The sequence below is a fragment of the Semicossyphus pulcher genome, unplaced genomic scaffold (genome assembly GCF_022749685.1).
Source record: "Semicossyphus pulcher isolate SPU_LCO1_2020_fin unplaced genomic scaffold, fSemPul1.0.p SCAF_20, whole genome shotgun sequence".
NCBI lineage: Eukaryota > Metazoa > Chordata > Actinopteri > Labriformes > Labridae > Semicossyphus > Semicossyphus pulcher.
Window position 1 is genome coordinate 19,398,075 of NW_027211694.1, and position 16,469 is coordinate 19,414,543.

Below are 16,469 nucleotides of genomic sequence, written 5' to 3' on the forward strand. Positions count from 1 at the left end.
TGTTTTCTACAACTTTGGAATGACGGTGCAGTGCGGCCACTCCCCCACGTTGGATCGCACATGTGGGGGAGGGGCTATGTGGTAAAGTTAAAATATGTGCCCTTCAACTTCTTCGAAAGAGATGAGATACTTCTGCTGTGCACATACTCTTTGCGAGGATGTGAATTAAAACAAGCTAATGCCTCCGTCTGTCTGTCTGCACAGGAGACGCCCTTGGAGCAGTGAGAGGTCTGACCGATGGGATTTCTACAGAACCAAAACCTGACTCTGGGTTCCTCTCAGCCGGAGGTCACCCAATGGGAGTCAACACCACACCTATCAGCAGCTGGTACTGTCACATTTCTAATGAGAGTCACACTAGCAAGATTGAGATTGTGGAGTTTGCATAATTCAGGGGTCTAGACATCAGAGTGATCTAATTTTTTGCAGCTTTTATGTTTAATGAAAACAATTTTCTTACATTTCAAACAACTTTAGTTTCTTTGACTTGTGTCCTTTTTTTTATGTATCTGCAATTCAGCATAAAACATTTATGAGTGTGAAAGCGATAGGGTTTCCACTACAATGAGGACACGGTCTGAATATGTCGGAGTGTCTGAATTATTAACACACTTATGCAACAGGGCCTGCACTGCTTTCATCAGCAGGTATACTGCACTGTGAACGATACAGCCCTTACTGGCTATGATTAAACAATTCTAACATGTATTGACTTTGATTTATGTGTCTTAGATTCAAAGCTTTTGGCTACACTACATTGCAAACCCTCTCTCTCCTCTTCACCCTCAACAGTTAACAACACCATAATCGTGCTGGGCGTGTTGACCTTTGCCCTCCAGCTGTGTTTAGCTCTGTTCTGCCTGCTGAGATGTTGGAGATTGGACAAGCGAGTGCGAGCGGCTCTCAAACAACCAGAGACTCTTAACAAACTCATTGGTGAGCATTTACAGTAGTTTTAGTTCTTTTTTAAGGATGGTATATCAATAAATCATCTGGCTGACTGAAGATTTATGCTTGAAACTAATATTTATACGCATATATTCTGATTAAATATGTTTAGATGACATGGAATAAAGTGAGATCAGCAGCCTGAACTCTATCACATGTATACTGTTGTAAAGTTTAAATGGGGAATTCACTAAAGCATTGCGCGGCTTTTGCGCCCGCTAAACCTGTGCAAATGACACAAAAAGACGCCTCATTCTCCAAGCACACGCAGAGGGCTGAATGCACCCCAAAGTGCGCTGCAGAGCAAACAGTGCCTCTGTGCTCCAGTGCTGTTTGCACGTATTTAAAAGAGTCATTATTCAAACATTCGGTGCAAATTTGGCACCTTTCTATGCAAATGAGCCTTGTGGTAAAAAGCACCTAATTCACAAACACCAGCCATAAAATATTACCGCCTGCAGAGAGCTGGTGGTAACTGCCGCGCAGTATAATAAGGGCTGTCACGCTCTGAGTTTCCAGTGATCATGACCACAATTCCACCTTTTGTGTGATTAAAAAAAGTCTTTTGTCTGTGAAAACAATCTGTTAATAATATTATGTCATTATTATTATAATCGGGAGACCAATCAGCCTAGGGCTCTGCGAGGCTCAACCCAGGCACACGAGCACAGACACGGGCCGACGGTATGGAGCCGTTACGCATGACTGGGGTTATTATATGGACGAGTTGCTGTTCATGCTCATTTAAAAAATGAAGCTGCGTCAGAGACAGTTAAACTAGGAAACGCCTGTCGAGTCTGGACTGTACAAAAAAACTGTTGAAAGAGCTGCCCCCTCCTCTCCCTGCTCATCATCGATCTGTGCATGGAATTGAGATCTGTCCGTGTGAGCTCAAGTGATGCCTGAGAGCGCAGCACCGCGCAGCAGAGAGTGGAGGTGCAGACAGCTCCTCTTCACAATCAGACACAAAGCAAGAGCAAACTGCACAGATCTGCGAAACTTTATGGCCGTGTTTGCGCTTGAATATCATCAGTGCAATTTGCTTTGTGAGTCGGACTTTGATAGCGGGGACAAATGATACGCAATTTATGGCGACTGCATTTCATTCTAAGTGAATTCCCCCCTAGGTGTGCAAAAGAACATATAAGTCAGTGAGTTTGTACAGGAACACTTTTTTTTTTCACCAGAGTTTTGATATATTTTTTCCCTTTTTTCTTTATTCCTCAGCCCCCTCTTTCTGCAACCCAGATATTTATAAACAGTCCACCTATAAGCTACGTTATGACACTGAAGCTGCTGCTGCTTCATCACCTGCCGTGTCTGCAGTGTCTGATCAACCCATCACAAACTCTTTGTTTGCGCCCTCCATACCCTGGGACCTCGTTCAGCGCTGACAGACTGGGTGCTTCCCAAAAATAAATCAAAATGTTGCTATTGAAGGTCAAAGTCATCAATATAACAGATTTATCTTTTTACAAAAAATAATATGCAATGAAATAATGTGTCTGTTTTAAACTATAGGTTCTGTTTTTAGCATTTTAGATGCTTTTTTTATAACAATAGATAATAAATTAAATTTAAAGCTGCACTTATCAATATTTTTATATGAACACTGGATCGAAGCACGACGTGTAATCTAAAAGTTGTTGATCCTTGTGATGAACCAACAGAGCGCTAATACCCAATTAAACATTTCCCTTCAGTGGTGCGTTTAAGTGTCTTTAATGTTGTTTTATTTTGTTTCACAACCTTAAACGTTGTTGTTCAGTCTCATGACCCTCATCGGTGTCATTTCCAGCAGTAGAAGGCAGCTATTTTCAGTAACTGCATAGCACTACTATCCTGGAAATCCTTAGTAACCAGCTGCTAAACAAACTGCTTTCATTAGGTAAAGAGCAAGAGCTGGTGGAGACCAAAGCACAGCTAAAAGGAGAGCGGATATAGGATTTAAAGTCAGGCACACATAAACAACTAGAAAGCTTTTTCTAACATGATATTAAACAAAGTGCATCTCAATGTTTTTCTAGCACGACATGCAGAAATGTAAACTGATCACTTACCCCAAACAGCCATGAAAACAGCAAAGAAAACAGTTGCCCCATTGTCAAAGAGATGTGTGACCTGAGAAGAAGACAGGAAGTTCTTAACATAATGCTTAAATAGTTAAGATAGAAACACATTTAAGCTGAAGTCAGTATGTAATATTTATCTCTATAACAACAAGACTACGTCAAAACCTAGTATGTTGCTGACTGCATCAGGTCAATGTGCGCTTTTGTGGGCAGTGTGTTACAAGGACTGTCCATATGAGGGCAATGACAACGTGTTTGAAAGCAGGTGCGTGAGGACAGAGGAGGAGCAGCCCCGCCTACTCCCCGAACAAAGTATCCAGAGCTGTATAGACAGAGAGTCGCGTCAGTGGAGGTCCAATATGCTCCATGATCCGCCATTGCAATGTCGCAACTCTCTCTCTACGGCTGTAAAAGTACCGTCACTCAGTCACTCAGTCACTCACCCAGCCAGTCAGTCAGTCAGTCAGTCAGTCAGTAAAGCTGAATATTTCCAATAGCGAAGTCCATGACAGCAGTTGGGAACATTTTGTGACCTTGTGGTGTTGTGACAGTACCTTTGCGTAGATGCAGCTGTCTGACAGCTTCAGGTAGGGGCAGTACTCGTCACAGATGGGGCACATGATGATGTCAGTGGCCTGGCAGATTTCTTTACTGGAGAACAACATTCAGCCAATCACAATATATCACAAAACAACATTGTAAAGTGACCAAACCTTTTGAAAAATGCAAGCAATTACAGCATTGCACATGTGTTTTTCTATATTACAGAAGCACATGTGTTTATGTGTATGTATTACAGAAGCACGTGTTTTTATGTGTATGTATGACAGCATTGCACTTGTGTTGATCTGTATATATTACAGAAGCACGTTTTTATGTGTATGTATGACAGCATTGCACATGTGTTTTTCTGTATATATTACACAAGCACATGTGTGTATATATTACAGCATTGCACATGTGTGTATCTGTATTTTTTACAGATGCACATGGGTTTATTAGTATTTCTAGTAGTTCTTTTTTATCTTTGGCACTGCATACTGTTTCGGACTTAGTCTTATGAAGTGATGACGAATCACATTTGCATTCACATTTATTTTAACCAGAGATTTTTTTCCCTTTATTTCATTAAACAAGCATCTAATACTGTTTTGCAAGGGGCAATTGTACAATCGGTTTCCTTATCTGTAATACCAAATGAGTTTTGCATTAAGAAAACTGACATGACTTTTCATTAAATAAATTGAATGTCTAATCGGTACATTTCGAGCATTTGTGCAGCATAACCAAACAATTTAAAGCAGATAAGGCTTTTCCTTCTGTTCCAACTATATCTAAAAAATCCTTGAACACAACCAGCAGCTCTAAGCACATATTGATAGAGGAAGAGAGGAGGTGTGTTTACCTGACCTGGCAGTGCTCCAAAGTGAAAATACCGTACAGGAATACCAAGAGGCCGACCAGAGCTGCAGGAAACAGCATCCCTGTGTACCAGCCAAGCCAGGCGAAGTACAGACCGATCTTCTCTCCGAAATACCTCCTGAAACAACAATCCAGCACAAGAGAAACGAGTTTTAGGTCCTAGAATACTTTCACAGCTACTACTACCTGTTATGATATTTTGACTGTAAAATGTGGAATTCAGACCCCTTTTAATGTCTGACTGTAGTTACCTGATGAGGTCCAGCGGTTGATACTTATACCAAACCCCCCACCAGGCCCAACACTCATACAGCAGGTGTCGGTGGTTCTCTGCTCCGTGTGTTCTGATGGAGTTTTTGCTGTGGTATTTCCCCTGTTTGAATCAGACACACACACATACAAATACATAGACATGGAGAAGTGTAATCCGTGTATGTGTTGGTGTTATATGAGAACATGTGATGCATGAATTCATTTCATGAATGGCTTTATGGAAATCAGCCAAATTACCTCATGAAGAGGGAAAGCTGCCTCATATGAATTATTGCTCAAAAGACGATTAAGCCCTGAAATCAAAAACAGAGGAGCATAAAGGAAGAGCAGCAGATGTTTCATCAGGCGAGCAGTGTGGCAAATACAAGAGCTGCTAATTTTTAATGCAAATCCAAACTACTGTTAGAACATAATGTGTTTGAACTAGTGTATAAGCTTAACAGCCTTGTACCCTTGCATATGATCAATTATACACCAATCAGCCCAATATTGTGTAGGACCCCTTTAGCCGCCAAAACAGCACAAACCCCTCGAGGCATGGGTTCCTCTAGACCTCTGAAGGTGTGCTGAGGTATGGCACCAAGGCGTTCCTATAAGTCCTGTAAGTTGCGAGGTGGGGCTTCCATGGATCGGACTTCATTTGTCCAGCACATCCCAAAGATGCTCGATTGGATTGAGATCTGGGGAATTTGGAGGCCAAGTCAACACCTTCAACTTGCTGTCATGTTCCTCAAACCATTCCTGAACCATTCATGCAGTGTGGCAGGGCGCATTATCCTACTGAAAGAGGCCACTGCTATTAGAAAATACCGTTTCCATGAAGGGGTGTACTTGGTCTGCAACAATGTTTAGGTAGGTGGTACGTGTCAAAGTAACATCCACATGAATGGCAGGACCCAAGGTTTCCCAGCAGAATATTACCCAAAGCACCGTACCACCTCCACTGGCTTGCCTTCTTCCATTACATTCACATGATGTAAAGAAAACATGAATCATCAGAGCAGGACACCTTCCTCCATTGCTCCGTGATCTAGTTCTGATGCTCATATGCCCATTGCAGGCACTTTCGGCAGTGGACAGGGATCAGCATGGGCACCCTGACTGGTCTGCAGCTATGCAGCCATACGCAACAAACCGCCTTTCTATTAGAACTAGCATCAACTTTTTCAGCAATTTGAGCTACAGTATTTCTTCTATTGGATCGGACCACATGGGCCAGCCTTCGCTCCCCATGTACATCAATGAGCCTCAGCCACCCACTGGCCTGGAGGATAAGTCAGCTTGTCAGCTGTGAAAAGCTTGTCTTCATATGTGAAGAAGTATCTGCAGCTAAACACAGCTCCACAACACTGGTGGGACTAAGAGCCTGTGTTGTTTTGTTGTCATTGAAACAGCTGTGCCTAATACTGTATGCCTCTGCCCAGTTCACTGTCAGATTGTTAGCATAATAAAGAGCTATAAAGGTTAAATTGCGTCTGCAATTCCTGTTATAAGGCTGCAGAGTTACAGATTATGGGCCATAAATGAGGCTATGCAATGACGGTATAGTCCATTCAAGGTAGACGTACAGTAGGCTACACGCCGTTCTGACAACACCCTGTTAACGTTTATTTAATGTAGTGCGACTAAAATTGACAAAATGAAGAACATGCTGTATTGAAAAAGATTTGAACATAAATATTGAGAACATAACCCCCTTAAGAAAATGTTTACTGAGGTACTAGTGAGTAGTAGGGTCCAATCCTCTCAAGCTGTACCAGTGGCCCCACCCAGCTGGCCTTTAGAAGAAATGCAGGTTTGTATTGGCTTCTCTTTTCAGACCTGGAGACTATGTCCAATACTTCTCCAATATAGTTGTAAGGTATCATCTGCAAAAAATGGTTGTTGGTTACACTTCTTTTTGCACCCATTCCCAGTGTGTAAGCTCCACTTTCCTTTCATTTCAAACATTTCTTGAATTTCTCAAAATGCCCAGGGAAAAACTCACCCATCTTATTTTTCCCCTCCTCATATTTGACCCGCTGGAGGATGTGGTGGACGATGCGGCTTCTGGTGGCATTGTTGAAAAAAGTGTCTTTGTTGTGGATGATGAAACTGCAGTGAAACGAAGCGGTTATTACAAATCTGTCTGCTGTGACTGATTGTATGTGTAAAGGGCTATATGTGTGTATGAGTGTGCCAGTGTGTGTGTGTGTGTGTCAATTTGTCCGAGAAAAGCAACAGAGAGAATTTCAAGTGGCAAAAGTGTGAAAGAAGAAATGGAAAATGTGCCAGACACCAGTGTAAGAAGAAGTTTAGGTAATTTCTCTCGGATGAGTTTTTAAAGGACAGTTCTGTAAAAGAAAAAACTCACTGATGTATCCGTGATCGACTGAAGGGGGCGGTAAAGCTTTCGTTCTCCTCCAGGTCGGGCAGAGTGTCACTGTCGAACTTCATGGGCTTGCGGGGAAGCCAGCCACGGAATTTGTTGATGCGTTTCTCCATCCTGCAAGTCAAGTTTCATGTGAAAGCTGCAAGAGGAGTTTTGCTTTGTTAGATGACATCATGCTGCCTCTCTGACTGAACACTCACCTGCTCATGAACTTGTGCCGTCGGTTCATGTAAAAGATTTTCCTCCTGAAATAAATTGGCAACATTTAATTCAAAGTTTAGTCATGACGATAATATAATGCGTGAATGTTACTACCACCAATGGAGTGATGCCTGCGAGCTAGTTCAGGCAGGCCGTTGCCCTGCACCAGTACTGCGGTCATACTTTCAGCCCCACCACCACCCCAGCATCCACCTGCAGGCTCTGGCTAGGAGGGTTTAAGATATTATCTCATCACTCCTCAAATTTCTGCATGTAAAATAAATCAGTGTCTGAGCCAAGACACTACACACAAGCTACGTTCTGCTGCTGCAATAAACATTTCAAACTATTACAAACATGAGTAAGATAAGATAGACTTTATTGATCCCCAAATGGGCGAAATTCACTTGTTACAGCTCAAAGTAAAGGACAGGGTGAAAAAGTGATGGATTAAAAAAATAGCAATAATAATATTAATAATAAATATATACACTATGTACACCTTTCGCTTATTGTGGATGGTTAAGTGTCGTAGCTTTTACCATCAGCATTATAGCTTTCTATCTGAGGAAGAATGTTTTTTACAATTACTAGTATTACTGCTAATAATAAATATGATAATACAAACATTAACGGTAGGCATTCGACCACTAGTAGCACATCATGCAGGTGACCCAATGCATATTTCTGCCACCATTTCCATTGACAGTCGACGGCGTAAACACCCAAAGAAGCACATTAATGTACCAACAAAGGCAGTGAAGAGGAATTCTATAAGCAAGCTAAACTGAATGTTAACAATGCAACATAGTGTTGTGATGTTCGCGAACGATCTGATTCTTTTGGCTCTTTGATAGGAACCGAGTCGCAGGTGAGAGACGTTCTTTTTAAACAAGATCCACTCCCCTTCATGCCCGATTACCACAGGCAGCTCTTTTCAACTGCAACTCCGCTATAATAGGTCACATGCAGCAGAATCATGTCACCACAACATAGTGCCGACCGTGAGCAACATTATAACCCTCCGCCAAGCTTGTTGTTTTTTTGTAGTCATACAGAGTTGATTAATTGTTCCTACATTACTCTGCTGTTTCCTTTGAAATTTTAAAAGCGCAGACCTCGTAGTGTTGTGGCGTTCGTGAACGATGAGCAGTAATTCCCAACACTAATGCAAAGATTAAAAATATTCTCCAAAAATGTAAATCTAGTTTTTCCATGAGGAAGAAAATTTACATTAAAACTATACAGGGTAACTTTAAGTGTTTGTTTTATTTTGCTAAGACAGTTTGGGAGTGTGTTGGGTGTGTTGTCTCACCTAAACGGCATGCGAATGTTCATGAGCTCTGCGTAGCGACAAAGAACATCCCATGGAGCATGAAGCTTCAGAAAAATCACGTCACTGTTTGTTATTGAGGCCTGGAAAGAAAACAAACACACACAGACACACACAACAATATGATTTAACGGATGTAATCTAAAAGAAAGATAACAAACAATAAGGGCTTGAACATACATTAAACATTATTACGTGTGCTAGTTTCTGCTCTTTCCTCACCTGCACTGCCTGACAGAGTGGGAGTCAGTCTAAGTGAGTCAGGAGCTCACAGGAAAGAGACCTAAAAATAACAAAATGACTCCACGCAAGAAACAAACACCAGTGGGCCGTTGAAGGACACAATAAGTATTGTTTTCCTGCATGTTCTACGTAATGATGACCTTGATGCCTCTGCATCAGCAGAAGGGAACAAACAAACTCACCGTTCACAACATCCACATATTCCATCTTTCAAGTGACACTTTTGCTAAATGAGAAGCAGCAGTGGAGAAAATTGCCATCAGCAAATTTGTTTTGGCTCTATAAGAGGCAGTTCACCAACAGACGTCACAACAGCACTCAGCTGTCAGACCTTATACAGCCGGGCACGAAGGCTCAGAGCATTTTAAAACTCTGAAATCTGCCCTTTGAGATTACATGCATTATAGGACTGGGCATTAAATTGCCTCTTCACACAGATTGGTATTAATGTTGCTCGTGTTGCACGCTGTGAACGCAGATGCATGTTTGCCAAAGAAATCGTAGCAAAGATGTTTCTCTGTGAGTACAGGAACCTCCTTATTTCCTTCTTTATTTGCAATCATCGGCTTCTGAGTTGCCGAACTATTTCAACTTGACCAGAAATTTTCACCACTGCTCTACAGCCACAAAGTAGAATTCAAGATTTTTTCAATCACATTCAAGGTACCTTAGCCAAAGATGTACAGACTCTGAAAGCCTAAATATCAGCTCTAAACTTTTACTTGCAAGTTTAGTTTGCGTGCAGTTGTGAAGAATAAGGTTTAAACAATTCCGGCATTCCCATACATTCAAACCTACCCCTCTCCACCTTTTTCGCCCTTGCACCCTGCACCCCTCCCACACTATAAAAAACTACTCAACAAAATTGAGGTAACAATTTCCTATCTTTTGAGTGATGAGTACCAACTTAACAACTATGATTAACTAAAATGAATTACGTAAATTCTACTCATTAGATTACACAACTAATTACTTAATAAAAAGGAGTAATAATAACTCTTGACACAGACAACTTTTCACGCTCACACCTACGGGCAATTTAGAGTCACCAATGAACCTAACGAGCATGTCTTTGGTCTGTCGGAGGAAGCCGGAGCACCCGTAGGGAACCCGCGCATTCACGAGGAGAACATGCAAACTCAAGCCCACTTCGTCGGTACCGGGATTCCTTCTAGTTGTGAGGCGACAGCGCTAACCACTGCACCACTGTGCAGCCTTTTGGGAATTTAAGATGCTCAAATCAACAACATTAGCCTGCTCGTGTTGATTTACTGACTAATATTCAGGAGAGTCAGGCAGTGTTACCGCCAAGAGAAGGCTACAAATTAAAATGTCTTGTCATAAACAGACACGCAGACCCGATATCTTTGGGTAGATTTTATTATGTTATTTTGGGCTGCGATTGTCGCTGCTGAAAATCAGGTAATGCAGGTAAACTTTACTTATTTCAATTAATTCAATTGCTAACTTGTATACTTTTAGTATAATGTACACAATTTGCATGGATTTTATTTACTACCCTCAAAGATTTTATTTTTTACAGTGCACCCCAGCTTTTTCTGTTTCTTTTTGTCCTCCTATCCGTAGGGCTCTGAGGGGGTTCGTTGTGCCTGGGCGCTACGGCAGGTGAAGCTTCCCTAAAACACTACAAGAAGTTTGACCTCTCCACATCCAAGCATCATTGTCATCAATCTCATGAATCAATAAATTGTTATATCGCATCACGTGATGGTGTGGTCCCCGCTGTTGAAATGTTTATTATCTCCTTGCTTATTATACAAGTTGTTAGCACGCTTTTCCGTGGCTTCCTCCCGAAGCCATTTTGTGTATTTATCCCAGCTCAGGGAGTCCTGCTCTGTAGCTAAACTCGCCCTCAGAAATATCTTTAGTGGACGGCAAGATATAATGTTGGTTCTATACATCACATTAAAGACTCGCAAAGTACAGCACATTACAGTACATTTCTGGTGGTTGGGCGAAGAACTATTTTAAAACTGTCCTCACCAATTCTTCCAAATAAAAAAATTATCAAAAGTAATGTGGAAAGTTTCAGTTATAGTGACGGACCCACAGATGATTTTTTAACACTCTACATCTCTGTGGAGCTTTATGATCCGAGTTAACATCCTGGAGACCCTTATTTAGCTTTCATGGTTCCCCAAGGAGTTGGTGGAAATCAAAACTGACCTACAAGTAAAGGGAACATTTCGTGTACATTCTTCAGGTGGCCACAAACAAAGGCACACAATTATTTGCAAATAAAGTGAATAGCCCGTTACTTTGGCATTTCCTTAAACCAGAGAATGATGGAAGTTAAGCAGTGAAGTAAAAATGTTTATCAAAGCAGTAAAGTGTGTAATGTTGCGTGACACGGAATTTCTTATATCTGGATTTGAACATATCCTTCTCAACATAATGAAGCAGCGAGTGTAAATGGTCTGTACCTCCTTCTCCATGTGTAAGCCCTCTGCACGGATGTTCCGCTCAAACACCTCCCTCTTCTCTGACAGGGAGCTGGACTTCCTGTAAACCAGGATGTAGTCGATACGGCTCTTTCCATCGCTGAAGCAAAGACCGCTGGACTTACTCCTCGCCTGAGAGTCGACACACAGAAAGAGAATCAGGAAAGAATAGAAACTGGTCTCTTACACACATTCTCCTATAAACTACTCCTTTCCAAAACTGGCTTATGTGCTTTGTTAGATGAGCTGATAGGAGCAAAGGCTGCTGCGTGCCCAGAGGTTGGGTTTCACCACTGACCTCTGGGAGGCCAGAATCAGACTTTGTGTTGTCGTCCAGGATGCTGCTGTGTGTTCCCGGGTTCAGCAGTGTGGAGTCGTCGTCTCTGGACGGGCTGCTGGTGCCCTCTGACCTCACTCTCTCCAGCAGCACATTGACATCCTTCACAGCTAGAGGGAAGATGAACGACAAGATGAACAAGATAACTTCCTTAATACAATGGGGGCTTGGCTAGTATACCATGATGTTGTAACATTAGCTGTAATGTACAAATCTAGAAAAATCTCTTATCTCTGTATGTACGTCACTACCAGTAAGGACTGCTTGCTCTCACTTAAATAATGTTGTTCAGTTGAAAACTGAGGTCACTGGGTCTCACCGAGAGGAGGCGCATCATCTTGAGTGCTGGAGTCGGGGGCTTCAGCCGAGGATTCCTCCATGATGTCTGCCTTCCCACAGGAGAAGGGGAGGGGTCTGTCCGCTGCCTGGAAGCCTGAGGCCGAGGGCTGCAGCGGGACTCTGCGTCGGTGGGGGCTCTGCTGTTGGAGCTCAAACCCATGTAGAGATAAACTCACACCTACAGGACGAAAAGAACATGTTTACTCTTTTTAAATTACATTTTATGTTTTAAGCCTCTCCTTTAATAAAGGCACAAAAAGTCTACCATAGACATAAGGATCAGTTAAAAGGATTTGATGTGGGAGCTCACTCTGAGCTCTGAAAACCACCAACGTCAGCGACTAGCCGAGTATTGATTAAGCCATTCGTCTTGATCAGCAAGGCTATCGACCAGTAATGATGTATTATGGTAATTTCATTGTACAGTTCAAGTAAGCATGCGGCTTAGCAGTGAAAACACTTTCATACACAAAATTACTACAGACTTTTATTAATCCTGAAGTTTAATTTTGTCACTGTACACACAAGACCTGTGTCTACGACTACAGTTTCATATTTCAGGCATTATTGTCTGTAACACTGTTTTTCCTTTAGAGTAACAATGCCCATCCTACAAGTAGGTTTAAAATGTTTGTTTGTTTCCCACACAAATGTAAAAGAGTCACAAAAGTACATTTGTTTAAGACATCCATTAAATCCTAGGACTGATTCAACAAAGAAGGTGTGTAATAACTCTTGGTTTTCCTGACAGACTTTTTAGGTTTTGGCAATGGCTATTAATACCGCTAGCTGCACGGCTAACTTAGCTATTAGCTGTTACACTGAGCGACCTCACAGTCATTTGATTTCCACTGATTGGTCAGTGGACAATGCGGAGGCGAGCTGATTGGCTGGTTAGCTGAGGCGTAAAGAAACGGTCAAAATTCGTGCTTGTAACTCGTAGCTTGTAGCTTGTAACTTCAGGTTCCCACATGCAGATAGGAAATTTGTGCGTCTGTAACTCAGACTTTGTAACATCTTTGCATTGAAAATATTGTGGCACAAATATTAAGCACACAAACACAAACAGTTTCTACAGCTACAAAAACATTTTACACCTTTGCAAATCTTATCTGTGAGCACAAAATATTTCTACACCTGCAAAACTTCATTACAAATGCATGAGGACACATTTGTTTACGCATTCACAAATTGCATGCAGTATTTTTATACATGCACACAAAACGTTAAATACAACCGCAGGCTGTGAAATTATTTGTGAACATTATGTTACAAGCTCCAAATCTTTTTTAACCTTTATTTGACTCCATAAAACAGCTGCCTGCTGTATCAGGAAATTATGCAGATGAGGGCTGTGATAGTCAACCAAAGGAAAACTGAGTGAATTATATTGATTAGAGCAGCTTTCAGGGAAAAATTCACAGTAATATTTTTCACAGTAACTGAACTTTTCAGTTTTGCTTCGTCTACCAATGAAAGATCCTTGACGACTTTGACAGTAAAGTATGACACTAAGTTCTGTGTTCTGATTTGCAGCAAAAATTCAAACAGGAAAGAGAAAAGAATATGATGGTCTGTAGCAGGCGCTACTCCTCCGCCTAAACCTGTATCTTGCGCTCTCATTGGCTCCCTCATTGCTGCTATCATTCCCACTCAAAACTAATTTAAAGTACGGGCTTTGGACTTGCAGACAGGTCCAGATATTTAATTTTCTCTAAGATCAAATCTTTGGGTTTGAAATGGGATTAAGCCCTTATTTGCCTGATCTTGGGTTTTTGTCAGTAATCTCCAAAAACTGCTGCTGAGTGGAAAATCAGTCCTTAAATTGTGTCGTGTAAACTTGTCATAAGCTAAGTCTATTTTATCAGTCAAAACCATAAAAGGGTTTAGAGAACCGCTGAGATGACCAATCACAAAAGTCTTCCCTTTGTTGTTGCTATAGTATTCAAGTAAATTAGAAAGGTGTAATGGAATAAGGAGCAGGCACAGAGTGAGAAGTCAGATACAATGAGAAAGGACGAAGTAAGAAAGTCTAAAAGGGAAGACCAACAAAAAAAGAAAGAGCAACTTTTATGTCCTTAATAAGAACTAACCTTGGAAAACCTTCAAAAGACAAGATGATAGGGTCTATTTGTCAACCAGATTGGGGTCTTTGGAGTGAACAAATTATGCAAAGCTTAGCAAAACAGCTGAAATCACCTCTATCTAAGTGGGTCTGTATCTCTTTCTTTCAGTCCTCTGGGGAGTGAGAAGACTTCAGCAGAGGTGGGTGGTTGTCTCAGAGGTTTACGTGCTGAATTTTCGTTTGTGACATTTAAGGTGACTCAGCATAATTTTTCTGCTGAGCCGTAGCACCGAGGACAGAGATAGAGGTTGGGGAAGCGTCTCGGCTCTTAATCAGCCGTTGATGCTTCAGAACATTGAAGCCTATGGATGCAGCTAATAGAAATGTGATTTATTTCACACTAGTAAAAAAGCTAGTGCTTAGCGTCCTCTTTCTTTCCTCTGAATGGCAGTAAACATTTCATTACACTAAGGTAAAGCTTTCCTAAGAGGAGTAGATAACACATCCAGTAGATTTTCCTGTTTTTCTCAGAAGATCAATAATAGAGTTTTGCCAGTACCAATATCGGTATCAGACTCTGATTTGAACAACTTTAGTCATCAAGGTGTTGTCAATACACTGGCCATGTTTGAGGTTAAATGCCTAGGAGGACTTTGTGAAAGTATGAGGCCTGCAAATGGCCAAAAATGGGCCAAAATACCACCATAAATTCAACATGGCTGACTTCCTGTTGGGATCAGTGTATGGGTCAAAGAGGCATTTTTATAGGGTTTGACATAATACATATGCCTACCAAATTTGGTTAATCTAGCTCAGGGGTTCCCAACCCCCGGTCCGTGGGCCGGTACCGGGCCGCGAAACCCAACAGGTGTCTGTGACATTCCAAACATACCGTAGAGACGAAGTTTATACTTTAACTGTGCGCAAAGATACGGACAGATCGCAACGTTATTGATTCAGGTATGAGCATCAAAACACACACAGGTCTGCGTCCACGTCTCCTCATGTCGGTCTCCACCCTGCGCGGCATGATAACTCTGATAAACTACGCCTGGATCGCCTCCGGCCCATCTCAGTCACAGCGTGTGCAGACGTATTTTATGCTTTATAAAGGATTTCACGGAAATACGGGATCGATCGCCACGCTATTATGTCAGGGGCAGAGCCTGAGAAACACACAGATCGGTGTCCTCTCTGCGCTGCATGATTATAAACTGCTCACTGCTGGATCACATTATAAATTCAGATAAACTGCTAGGATCACACTATGGATCATCTGTCTCTGACCCGCGCCGTCCCTCTCGTCCGCTCGTCCCCATTGAAAAACTCAGTGCACTCAGTCTCCTCACTCAATAAATACAGATACGATCTGTCTGTATTTCCGTGTGTGTGACCATGCGCATGCGTGTCAAACACAATTTTATTAACAAAATAGTGGGTCTTCATGATCATTTAAAACATTGACTACTAGAGGCAGTCCTAGTTCTGGTACTGTATGTTGTTGAAGTAGAATCTGCATCTGATAGTAAGAATGCTTGTGGCAATAATCTTATTCAGAGTGTTATTTGGCAGACGTGTAATGACTACTGGTATCATCAGCACCAGCTTCATCTGCCTGTACTCTAGATGCTCCATGACACTGTTTCCTCGGCACCAACAGCACACCAACTCCGCTCTCATTAAAGGGAGGGAGACGTGCTTACTATAAATATTGCCTCTCAGAGGACTGACACACTTCATATTAGCCTACATGAAGCTGATGTGTCGAGATAGTCAAAGGCCAGTCAAACTATGTATCCATCAAACTTTCAAAGCCCTATGGCGCGTCTGTAACCTGAGCCACAACTGAGGTCACATGGTCCTGATGCTTTGCCAGCACACAGATGGAAGTGCAGCAAAGCTCAGTTACAGTCCTGCCATTGTGTTTTATTGCTCCTCCATACAACAAACAAATACATTTAAGGGTAAACTAGCACTACAAATCCAGGAATGATCCACAAACGACAAGCTGTAAATGAACAGTCTGTTAAATTGTAGGTACAAGTGTGAGCTAACAAACGGCTAAAGATAGGCACTGTTAGCTAACGGTTCTAACATGTTGCTGACCATATAAGTTTGATAACAATAGACTGACTAAGCCTATATTCACAAAATCACCACTTTATGAGTTCCCTTTTAAAAATGATGTTATAAAAGAAGTACCATTTAGAAGATGTACACAGAATGCTTTCCGAAGGCTATTTTACGTAGGGTTTTACGTGATGCAACGCGAATGAGTTGAAAAAACATCACGTGGTGTAGCGAAAGCCTATCAACATTGAGATTCTCCGGACGCCGTTGGTAACCATGGAGATAAGCTTCTCCATTCCGGAAGTGAAGGGTGAATATTCGGCTGTTATTTAA

General features: G+C 41.8%; 1 protein-coding gene across 1 annotated transcript in view; it reads right to left on the minus strand.

The window, feature by feature from the left end:
* The window catches only part of LOC138599369 (anoctamin-4-like), a 28,021-nt gene extending 15,977 nt beyond the window's left edge, over positions 1-12,044 (minus strand). Inside the window, exons 1-12 of the mRNA XM_069671010.1 lie at positions 11,982-12,044; positions 11,624-11,772; positions 11,308-11,457; positions 8,603-8,703; positions 7,287-7,331; positions 7,069-7,200; positions 6,703-6,809; positions 4,953-5,008; positions 4,694-4,815; positions 4,426-4,560; positions 3,575-3,671; positions 3,009-3,069 (exon numbers count right to left, since the gene is read on the minus strand). Of these exons, the coding sequence (XP_069527111.1) occupies positions 3,009-3,069; positions 3,575-3,671; positions 4,426-4,560; positions 4,694-4,815; positions 4,953-5,008; positions 6,703-6,809; positions 7,069-7,200; positions 7,287-7,331; positions 8,603-8,703; positions 11,308-11,457; positions 11,624-11,772; positions 11,982-12,042 (1,216 nt within the window). The 5' untranslated portion in view covers positions 12,043-12,044. The remainder of the gene's footprint in view (positions 1-3,008; positions 3,070-3,574; positions 3,672-4,425; positions 4,561-4,693; positions 4,816-4,952; positions 5,009-6,702; positions 6,810-7,068; positions 7,201-7,286; positions 7,332-8,602; positions 8,704-11,307; positions 11,458-11,623; positions 11,773-11,981) is intronic.
* Between the last annotated feature and the right edge of the window lie 4,425 nt (positions 12,045-16,469).